Here is an 11479-nt window from a genome sequence, read left to right as displayed (position 1 = left end):
GTAGTTTATGGTAGTAGATTAATTACTACACGAGTTTAGACAATAACTTACCCTTTTCATGTAATAATTTGTGGATTTTTAAGAAACAAATTGCCGCTCACTCAGTCATACCATAGCTGGCGGCACGAGACACGTAATTGGGTCGTCATCTTATGACCAGTTTTTCGAGAAGATAAAGGTTCCAAAAGGAGTTGATCGAAGAATATTCTAGCAAGACTCATTATTAAAGGTTTTTGGAATTTTAAGTAAAGGTAAGGCCTTGAAAAGAAGTCGACTTTAGGGGAAAAAAGAAAAAGGTGTAGAAAATGTTGGTACTTTTTGAAACGCCGGCTGGCTATGGGTTGTTTAGAGTAACAAACTCAAAGTTACTGAGTATGGATACTGATGAAATTGCGGAGTACTTTCAGAACCCAGATAAAGTTCAGAAGTCTGTTTCTCTAGAAGCTTTTTTGAGGTTCAAAGATACAAAGTCAGCATTAGTTGAGGCAACAGCTTTGGTTGAGTCTAAGTTAAGTAAAGGTTTATCCAAGTTCATTAAGAAGAATATTCCAAACCCCGCATCAGAATCTCTAGCTGTCGCAGACAAGGTTTTAGGAGGTCTTATAAAGCAAAAGTATGAAATTGACGTTGTTTATAATCCTAAGATGCAGGAGGTAATGAGGGGAATTAGAAACCAATTAACTGACTTACTCACTGGATTAACTGAAAAGGATATGAAAACTATGGCTTTATCATTATCTCACTCACTAGGGCGATTTAAATTGAAGTTTAGTCCAGAGAAGATTGATACAATGATTATTCAAGCTGTAGCATTATTAGATGATTTAGATCGTGAATTAAATAATTATGCAATGAGATTAAAAGAATGGTACGGATGGCATTTCCCAGAACTTGGAAAGATTATATCAGACCGTGATGTGTATGCAAACTGCATCAAGGTGATTGGTTTTAGGCATTGTACTCGTGATGCAAATTTACAATCCCCACCATGTAATATTCCAAGTGAAATGGAAGCTGAGATTAAACAAGCTGCGGAGATTTCTATGGGTACAGAAATTACTGAAGAGGATTTAAAAAATATTATAGAACTATGCGACCGTGTTTTGGAACTTTCAGAGTATAGGGAGTCACTATCTACATATTTAAAGACTAGAATGTCCACAATCGCTCCAAACCTTACATACATGGTTGGAGAGCTTATTGGCGCCCGTTTAATTTCTCATGCTGGTAGTTTAATGAACCTTGCCAAACATCCATCTAGTACTGTCCAAATTCTGGGTGCAGAGAAGGCTTTATTTAGGGCTCTTAAGACCAAGAAGAGCACTCCAAAATATGGACTCATATATCACGCGGCAGTTGTTGGGCAGTCTGCACCTAAACTAAAGGGTAAAATTAGCAGAATATTGGCAGCAAAGTTATCATTGTGCATCCGCGTTGATGCTCTTAATGATCAAAATGAACCAACTGTAGCGATAGAAAATAAACAATATGTCGAGAGAAGATTGGAAGAACTTAGCAACCAATTAACTTCAGGACGCCTTTCCTCCACAGGAGGGAACAAAAAACCATCAACCCCATCATATAGCCCTGTTAAATCTAAAGCTCTAGGTTCTTACGATTCGTCAATGGATATTGTTGGAAGTAAGAGGAAACCTTCGGGAGATAGTCAAGAAGGCTCACCAGATAAAAGGTCCAAACATTAGTGATTCGCATTTTATATATTTACATTAGCTTGTATAAGAGAATCTTTTTTTTTATGTTAGCTTCTTTTATTGAATTTAATGTCTGAATTTTATTTAACTAAAAGGTATTAACTACTCTGACTATCTAACACCTTTCCTATTATTTGTCCCAACTTAAGTTTTATACCTCTGTCGACATCGAACTTAAAGTTTTCCGGAGCTTGGAAAATTAAGACAATCGTACTACCCAGGTTAAATAGACCTAACTCATCCCCTTTGAGGTACTTTCCTTGATTTTTGCAGTTTTTAAAATCGGAATATTCAATAAATTGGCCGGTCTTACCTTTCCGTAAATAATTAAGGTTCGATCCTCGTTGATTTGTTTTTAGATTTGGAACACAAAATAGCTTAATATCTGAAACTCCATGAGCAGCTACAGCTACAATATACATTTTTCCATGCTCCCATTCTGATTTTATTACCACTCTCTCATTTATGGAAAACAAATTATTTAATTTTGAAGCAATACCTTTAAAAACTGGGAAACATTCTCCAGAAATATGTCTTACACTTTTAATTTCAATATTGGTAGGAGAATGAAATCTGTGATAATCTTTTGGGCTAAGGTAAATAATCATATAATATAAGTTTGAAGAATTTGTTAACGAGGCAAAATTTTCCTGGAGTAATTCCGAAACTTTAAACGTTGAACTTTTGACCTGAATACACTTATCCGAATTTATCTCTCCAAACTCAATTGTTCTCCCTTCACATGGGGATGAAATTGAATTGGGATCTTCAAGGCACTGAAATACAATTTCTGAAGGTCTAATTGATCTCGTAAAAAGCTCGCCTATAGACTTATAAGAATCTAGTGAGTTTGCATGCTTTTCTTCAAATTTCTTGATTTTTTCATCTTTGGAATATGCACTAAATGAAGAATCTTTATACAAGTAATTGTTAATCAAAAATCCATAAATTTTTCTTCTGATAGATACAGGAAGATTAATATTTAGCAGCTTCCCTAGAAATCTTGATCTTGTTCTTCCGAATAGCGATCTATAAAAAAAGATCTAAAAGAATATTAACTAAATATTATTGAAAATTATTAGTTACATTACCTTTTTGCAGTCAGATATATATTCGCTATCACTTAAAAACGATGTCCTATTCATAAATGATCTTTCTAAATATTTGTAAGCTCCGATTGTCCCAAAAAAAAATATTGTCCGTCTTGAAAATAAATACGACATATACTAACTTCAAATAATCATATTACCTTTCCTTCGAACATCAAATATATAATTTGATCTTTTTGAGCATAACTTTTCGTTTTCCCGTCAAATAAATGAGAAATATTGCATAGCGCCGAATGGTTCTTTTTACCGCATTATTATTCACTGAATCAAGGATTAAAAAAATTGTACAGAATAACATTCATTGAATGCAGATTCTACGATGAATTTGTATATTTATCTTGCTATTTAACCAAAGTATTCAGACTCATTGAGGCATGTCGCAACTACACAAAAATATTTTAGATTTCCCCTTTAAATTATCGCAAGTAATTTTTTTTTCAGTGCACAATTTACACAAAACCTCTAGTTGAATCCGCAACTAACTCCAATGTTGAAATATTTTAAACGCCGACTTTTAGAACACTCTAGCTACCAATGCCATAAACGTTCATCAGCTCTAGATATACCCTTCTGTTGCCGTATTCTCATTGACTTTACGATTAAAAATCTAAAATTATCTATAAATTGTTTATACGCTCACATTACATTTCGAAGTGAAACTCAACAAACACCATAATACAAAGTTAAATTTCTTAAACAGGCACGAAATAAAATATTTGAGAATGTTTAACTGCAAATGCCCATAACGAAACTGAATATTATTCACGAGACTATACGATCATATTAAAACAAAAAGATCAAGTCTTCAAGAACGGAAAGGAGAGCGCTATAAATCTAAAGATCATCTTATAGAGAATGCATCACACTTTAGACGCTATTCAAGAGTTTGGGGAACCAATCAAATGCACGTCAATACCGATGGGCGATTAGGAAGAAAATATTCCACAGCGTGTATTTATTTATTTAACATAGCTTTTCAATCCGGGAAGACTTTTGAGGCGGCGCCAATATTCGAGACGTCAATATTAAATAATAGAGACGGAGACAGATCAACTTGTCTTGCGGTATAAGTTTTTTTTTTTTTTGTCAATCAACAATTTGGAGGAGGCAAAAGCCAGTCGGAATTATCACGTAGAAGAAACCTAACCACTTGGTCTTGGTAATTAATTATACTCAAATTAGCTGTTAAAGAAAGAAGTGACTTTATAGCAATATGCCACCAGCAGAAACACGTAAATTGGACGACATCGCAAAGATGATCGTATGTAAGACTCATATTGGTACAAAGAATGTCGAGGATAAAATGCTCTCATATGTTTATAAAAGAACTCATGAAGGTATTTTCTTGATAAACTTAGCCAAGACTTGGGAAAAGATACAGATAGCAGCTAGAATTATAGCAACTATTGATAACTTGGCGGATGTAGTCGTTGTTTCTCAAAGGCCATATGGTTCGAGACCTGCACTCAAATTCGCCCAGCATACAGGAGCTCATGCAATGGTCGGTCGTTTTACTCCGGGTACACTCACTAACCAGATCACTCAGAAATTCATGGAGCCACGTCTCTTGATCGTTACAGACCCCCGTGTAGATTCACAAGCTGTTATTGAGAGTTCTTATGCCAACATCCCAGTTATTGCCCTTTGTGATACTGACTCTCCATTACAATATGTAGATGTTGCTATTCCATGCAACAATAAAGGTAAAGAGTCAATCGCTCTCATGTACTACTTATTAGCTCGCGAGGTCAACTTCCTCAGAGGTAAGACTGACAAATGGGACGTAATGGTCGATGTTTTCTTCTGGAGAGACCCAGAAGAGTATGAGAATTCTGCAATTGGAGCTGATATGGAGCTTAATGATGGAATGGGAGTTGACATTGAAGGTGCTGCTGTTGATAGCGCAGCTGCTGCAAATGAATGGGGTGGTGTCTCAGGAAACTGGGGAGGATCTGCAGCTGACGAATGGAGAAATGCTCCATGAATGCTTTAATCAGGCAAAACTGTTTATTAGTATTTCTCTTATGATAATAATACGTAAATTTTAACCTATGTTTCAAATTTTTTAAATTTTGAATAGTTTAGTCCGGATCTAATCTATGTTTCTAATTAACAGTTAGAAAATACTTATCTCTAGATCTATTACACTTCTCTATTTATGAGGATATGCACCTTTTGTTGGAGTAGTTTTGTATGGAATGTTGAGGTCGAGTTTTGTGTTCTGCAGAAAGGTGTAAATTTGCAACATATATTATTGGATTCATATTTAAATGTTATATTATAACGTATTTTAATTGCCATAGACGCCAACCTATTCCTGATCTGCAAATAGATTTGGCAGTCTCTGGGTCTTATGAGACTTTGTGTGGCAGCCTGTCTGCAAGCGTTGGCGCCTAAATATATCATGAAAATTTCTTGTTTTGTGATTTAATAGAGTAAATAATGAACTATAAAGGATAATTAAGAAATTAAATGAAGTAAAGAATGATGATTTCGCCGCTTTCTTGGATATTAACCTTGTTGTTGGTATCTTATGGGTTTATGCTGATGGTTTGCCATTGGCTTTTGTTTGATAGTATTCAATGCATTATAACTTTGTTAATTGGAGTGGGTATATTTATCTCCACAGTTGTGTTTGTGATAATTTGCAGATTTTTATTCTTTCCTGTTAGTACTTTACGTCGTATAAAAATGCAGATAAATGTTTTTAGAAGAAGATTAGCGAGAAAAAAAGCCTTTAAAGAAAGAAACATTCAAGAATTTGAGATGCAAAGAATAATAATAGATGAAAATGAAGATAAGCAAGAGCTCTCAGAGAGGAAAGAAATTCCTTGGAAATCTGAAAGCAAAGTATTAATTTCAGATAACAACACGTTTCTAAATACTGAAGATATTCTTGGAGTAAATGAAATGAGAACTAGTAAGGAAACGCTAGGTAGTAAAAGTAGTTGTTCTGAATACACAAGGAAACACAAAGCAAATGGGGAGCTGATTTATGCCGACCCTAGCGTTAGTATATTGGCTGACGCAACATCACTTGTCTCCTCTGGAATAAATCAGCATGAGGAAACTACAGAAGATGATACAAATGCGAGTGGATTCACATCTAAGCCCCGAAAAAACAAAAAGATCAAATCTTCAGAGATTTCTGGGCATGGGAGCAGGTTCTTTTCGTTCATTGGAAACTACTCTTCTTTTGGGGAAAATAGATTGAATTTTGATGAAGAAGGCACTATTTTCTCAAAAAAGCTGAATACAATAAGAAGTAGGGTGATACTAATGTATGACAAATATTTTTTGAGAGGATTGACAGCTTTCTTCTCTAAGGACTTTGTACAGATTTCGCTTTTTTTGATCAATATAATTTGGGCACTTTTATGGGCTCTTGATTCTAATTATTTAACCAGAGAATCTATTAATGACCCCTGGAAAGTAAAAAAAGGAGCTGAAACGTTGCTGCTATTCGAAGAAGCATTCCTTTGGATCGCAGATATCTCTTTTTTGTATAAGATTCTTGGAGAAATATCTTTACTTAGTCGTGGAATTAACGGCATTATCACTCTAAAATATTTAATCACGTCGGCAACATTTATTCCATTATTGGAAATGCTGACAACTTCTCCGATATTATTGGTCATGAAATACTCAATTGGATCTGGATCTGTTACAACACTTTTTATGTTAGGATTTTTAAGGTATTTCAGAGTATTAAATCCGATCCCAATACTTACAATTATATTATCCTGGTCCTCAGAAGTAATGAGAATTTGTATTGTGATTATTTGGACGATTGCATGCGTGGTACTAGGATTTTCAGGTGCAATGATGATAATTGAGTCTCCTAAACCAAATTTCACAACATTATTTGATTATTTCTACTTTACAATCATCACAATTTCAACTGTTGGATATGGAGATTACACACCATCAAATTTTGTCTCGAGACTTATCTGTATTATACTGATCATTTTTACAATAATATATGTCCCAAATCAAATAAGCAAGCTTGTCCAGTTAGCTCAGACTCCTCCAGAGACTATGGGAGTTTGCAACATTGGCGTTTACGATGAGAGCATTTTCGAAAGGGATCATATCCACACCACTCTGGTATTAGTGATTGGATCTCCATCAGTTAAACATCTTTCTTACTTATTAATGGAGCTTAATCAACTGAATGCAAATATTGACTACATAAAACAATTCAACGGTAAATCTGGGAAAATTATCAGATATCAACCAATCGTTATGTTATTAACAAACTCTGATCCTCGTGATTACTCAACACTCGTAAAAAACTCTCAGCAAGCTCTTCATACACAACTTTTTGTCAAGAAGATTAAAAATATAGAAAGCTTAAAAGTAGATATTGAAAGTATTAAGGGCTTCATTTATGCAATATATTTCTGGAGTGATGCAATTAATGCAAAAGTTTATTCACCAATAAATGCATTTCACGAAGATGGTGTCAATTTTCAAGAAAATAACTTAACTGAATTTCTAAATTGTAATTCAGAGCAGTATGGTAGCACTAAATTATTTGCAACTGATCGGGTTTTGGATCTTGAAAGAAATACAATGATGATCTGGTATGCAGTTAGAAAGTTTTTGGATTTGAAGGAATACGAGTTTCTATATAGAAGTAAAGAAACTGGAATATTATACAACTCTTCTAGTTCAATATTGGGTAAAAAAAACAGAAGGAACTCCGATAGTAAAACGGATAATTACCCAGATCCTCTACGTATAAATTCTGTAATCGTTTTCAACGGAGAAAACGCTGATTTCAAGCTTGACAATGCTCTTAGAGATGACCATTTCTATGATCTTTATGGAATCCAGGATATAAATACTGCAAGAAGGAACGTAGTAACGAACAACCCAAATCTACAAGCTCCAAAGACTCCTGAAGAAATTAGCAGTTATCTGTTTTATTTATCAAAAGTTTCTGGATCTGACCATCAAATTAATATGAATAGAATTGCAAACATGGTTAGAGATCAATTGTCTTCAGAGTTAAATGAAAAGTACAATTCAACTATTAAAAATTCAAAATACGCGATTCATGAGCAAAAAAGCTCCTATACTCCAGTATACATTGCAGAGATTAGGTCCAGATTACTTGCAAAGACTGCTCTTTGCCCTGGATTTTCTACATTATTGACTAATCTTTTTAATACAATTAAAATAGAAGACTTAGAATTAGGAGAATCTCTCCATAATTCAATAAATGGAATAATTAATGAATGCGGAGGGAATAAATTTAATCAAGAATTCGAAAGTTTAGTATCAGAAAACATTAGGAGGCAATCTAGAGCTCTAAGCGAAGATACTGATCAACTGGAATTCGATGGAACTAACATATTCGATGCGGACTTTTCAGAGCTTGAGAAGGGTACATTAAATAGAATGGCAACAATCGATGAAACGCTTTTATACAGCTCTCTTGATACGGTCTCTCAATCAGGTATTCTTACAAGAGACTATATTAGAGGTACTCATTGCGAGCTAATGGAAATTCCCCTTCCAAACTATTTAATAGGAATGCAATTCCTCCAGATTGTGTCATATATTTTCGAAAATCATTCTATGATTTGTATTGGAATAGCTGTAAATGTTTGTGAGGAAACAGGCATTAATAAAGGTAACAAAAATCAATTTGAAGATTATAATGCCAATGGAGAACTAAACATTGAACTTGATGAATCTGTTAATGAAAACGGTTGTGAAGATGATGAACACTACAATTTCATTATTACGTCTGAAGATGAAGAAGATCAAAACAGTAATAATCGAAATTCTGAAAAAAAGGAGTTAGATTCTCCAAGTAAAAGCTTTATTATAAATGAAAAGGACTCCGAGAAATCCAATTATAAAAAATTAAAATTATTCCCAAATAAATTGAAACTAGCAAGAATTGATGAAAATGTTTCCAACAAATTTAAGTATAAAAGCTCAATCAGGTCAAACTCTGAAAAGAAAGAACCTTCTAAGGTTTTTGGCATTTGCAAGAAGAAAAGGATTCTAAATCCAAGTGACTTTATTGCAGGTAGAAGGTGGAGATATGGGGATATGGTCATAGAAGAAAATACTGAAATTGATCTACTTATAATTTCTAATTCTAGGAGAAAAGCATTTTCACTCATTCATGAAAGAGAAAATCTTGATATTAAGACAGAAAAATATAAAGAACCAATTGTTCCACGCGCAAAGCAAACTTTAAATTATATTAGGCTTTGTTTGCAGGGCAAAACCAAACTAATAAATAACAAGCTAATTATTCCTTCATGGAGGGTAGAAACTCCTGTTACCCCAAGAATAAGAAAGATGGACACTTCTAGTGGAAAGTCAGACCAGTTAAGAGGGCAGCCACCAAGTCCAATTCACAGAGAATTAAAGTACTCGAAGGTATCCAAAATTGAAAAAATTGACATACTTTGTCCTTCAAAAATACAGGGTTATATTCATGGAACAACTTTTATATTGTTGGTTTGCGAATGGCCAGAATGTCTTGAAGAGTTTCTGAATGGGATTGTTCTTAATAGATCAATTCCCGTTGGTTGGGATTCATTTAGACATATCAATAAGAATTTTAAAACAAGTGTCCCAACTTCAACTCAATCACTCATTCTTTCTACAATTATCGTTTTTCTTTCTAATGATCACAATGAAAAGTATTTGCAAAGATCAATTGTTCCTCCTAGTTGTGTTGGAGTTTATATCAAGGGGAATTCTTCAAACGATGAGGATCTAATTAGATCTGGACTTTTTTATGCGCATTCAATAGTAGTCTGCTCGTCAAACTCCATAAATAGCGATTCAAAGGTTATAACAACTTGTTGGAGAATTCATTCACTGATAAATATGAAGATTCAGGCTGAGATTGTTTTATTAAAGAGCAAAAGCTCAAAATTTAGCAAAAATGTTTGCCCATTATATAAATCACATAAAAAGGAATTAGAAAGCACAGAAAGGAATGGATTCGGATCAAAAATCAAGGACTTAAGGTTATTTGATGCCAAATGGAATATGTGGCAATGGAAAGTTACTGCTAACCTTGCCCAAATAACCAAAAAATGGCTTTTTGAGGGAGGGCATTTACCTCCTTGCTTCTTCCCAGCAATAATTGCAGACATAAGATTTGAGGAATCCCTTCCATTATTGGACAGCACATCTTGGATTTCCCTGAATGAGTGGGATTTCTCTACATGCCCTACAGTTATTTCTGGAAGAGTCCTCACTACTGATATGATAATTCCAATTATTTATAGGAACGTTAAAATTAATCCTTTATTAGCTACTTCTGACTCGATGAAACCTCTATTAGGCTATAATGAAAAATATAACTTTTTCAATAGTCCATTAACATATGACAATCAAATTATAAATTTGGATTGCCCAAGTTCAGGTATAAAAAGATTTTATACTGCAGTTAGCAAAATAATGCCTGAAACCGAGTATTTTCCAGATTATACTGAGTGGGGTTCTCTTGAGCTAATTTCTATACCAGAACAATTCCATGGGAGCTGTTTCTCAACAGTATTCAAAGAAATGCTAAGGATTAGTGGAATTATTACTGTTGGAGTTGTTCGAACAATTGGAAATAATGTAGATGTTCCAGAAGTTGTGATAAAACAAATTACTGCAGATGAAAATAATATACAAGAAAATTACTCCAGAAGTAAAAATTCATATAACACCTATTTAAATAGAGTTGCTCCCAAGTTTAGCATCAATAATAGAGTCTTGTTATTATCCCCTCATCCAAAACATATTATTTCAAAAAATGATCTTATTTATGTGGTGACACCCATTTCTAAGATTTTCTAAATAGAACAGTTTCTACTTCAAATAATGAAAATCAATGATAATTGCTTATTTAGCTTTGTTAGATATTAATTAAAACTCGCGAATAACTATCAATTTTTTTTTTCAAACTTGCTAATTTGTACCTGCGTACTTTTCCTTTTACATGCGAGCTGGCGCATAAAATGATTTTTTAATTTTTATTTTTGGATTAATTTATGGAAATAGTATAATAAATGGACAATTCATTATATTTCACATTAGAGTAGGTTTCACTGGGTTCAGGGTTTCCTTTATTACATTTTTAATGAAAAGGTCTCCCTGTATATTAAGAAATAAAGTAAAATATTACTAATTCGTAGGAATATATGTGAAAATTCTGCACCAGGAGCTGCAATTGGTATTTTAGATAAATTCAGATATTATTTCGAAGATCCAGAAAGAGGTCAAGCCGCTGTTGAGCGTATTTCAAGAGATCATTTAGAAAAATTCTCTCTATTAGTCCCAATAAAAAATTTGGATATCAATTCAGATACTACATTTTGGGGTGTAATCAACAAATATTCAAGAGTTGATGAAGATAATTCAGAAAATAGGATATTCAAGTACATAGACCCCCTTCTTTCTATTAATATCGTTATTCAACCAAGTGCACTAGAAGTTGTGGATATTGAGAAAATAGAAGTTCCCTCAAATTCTAGACTCACTTCTTTCCGTAAAGAACTTGAAAATCTGTTTATTGATACGCAACTACTGAATTTTGTTAAAAGTAATTATATCAACTTAGAAGGTAAAGAAGAAAGCTGCTTTGAAAAGTTTGATTTCAAGGATTTTAAAGTCCCTTTAAGAAGAACT

General features: G+C 33.6%; 4 protein-coding genes across 4 annotated transcripts; 3 read left to right on the top strand and 1 right to left on the bottom strand.

Moving 5' to 3' along the window:
• Window positions 1-305: 305 nt before the first annotated feature.
• On the top strand, window positions 306-1703 carry Chro.30248 (snoRNA binding domain). Its single annotated transcript, XM_663598.1, has 1 exon — window positions 306-1703. One exon carries the CDS (start codon window positions 306-308, stop codon window positions 1701-1703), a length of 1398 nt encoding a protein of 465 aa, XP_668690.1.
• Window positions 1704-1810: 107 nt separating this feature from the next.
• On the bottom strand, window positions 1811-2320 carry Chro.30247 (phosphatidylserine decarboxylase). Its single annotated transcript, XM_663597.1, has 1 exon — window positions 1811-2320. The coding sequence occupies one exon, from the start codon at window positions 2318-2320 to the stop codon at window positions 1811-1813; it is 510 nt and encodes a 169-aa protein (XP_668689.1).
• A 1714-nt stretch (window positions 2321-4034) lies between these two features.
• Chro.30246 (ribosomal protein S2) lies at window positions 4035-4805 on the top strand. The annotated part of the gene is made up of 1 exon (XM_663596.1): window positions 4035-4805. The coding sequence occupies one exon, from the start codon at window positions 4035-4037 to the stop codon at window positions 4803-4805; it is 771 nt and encodes a 256-aa protein (XP_668688.1).
• A 500-nt stretch (window positions 4806-5305) lies between these two features.
• On the top strand, window positions 5306-10648 carry Chro.30245 (ion transport protein). The annotated part of the gene is made up of 1 exon (XM_663595.1): window positions 5306-10648. One exon carries the CDS (start codon window positions 5306-5308, stop codon window positions 10646-10648), a length of 5343 nt encoding a protein of 1780 aa, XP_668687.1.
• The last annotated feature ends 831 nt before the right edge of the window (window positions 10649-11479 follow it).

This window comes from Cryptosporidium hominis (assembly GCF_000006425.1).
Source record: "Cryptosporidium hominis TU502 chromosome 3 CHRO013096, whole genome shotgun sequence".
In the NCBI taxonomy this organism is placed as follows: domain Eukaryota; phylum Apicomplexa; class Conoidasida; order Eucoccidiorida; family Cryptosporidiidae; genus Cryptosporidium; species Cryptosporidium hominis.
Note: the sequence above shows the minus strand (reverse complement) of the source record. Positions and strands in the feature narration are given on the sequence as shown.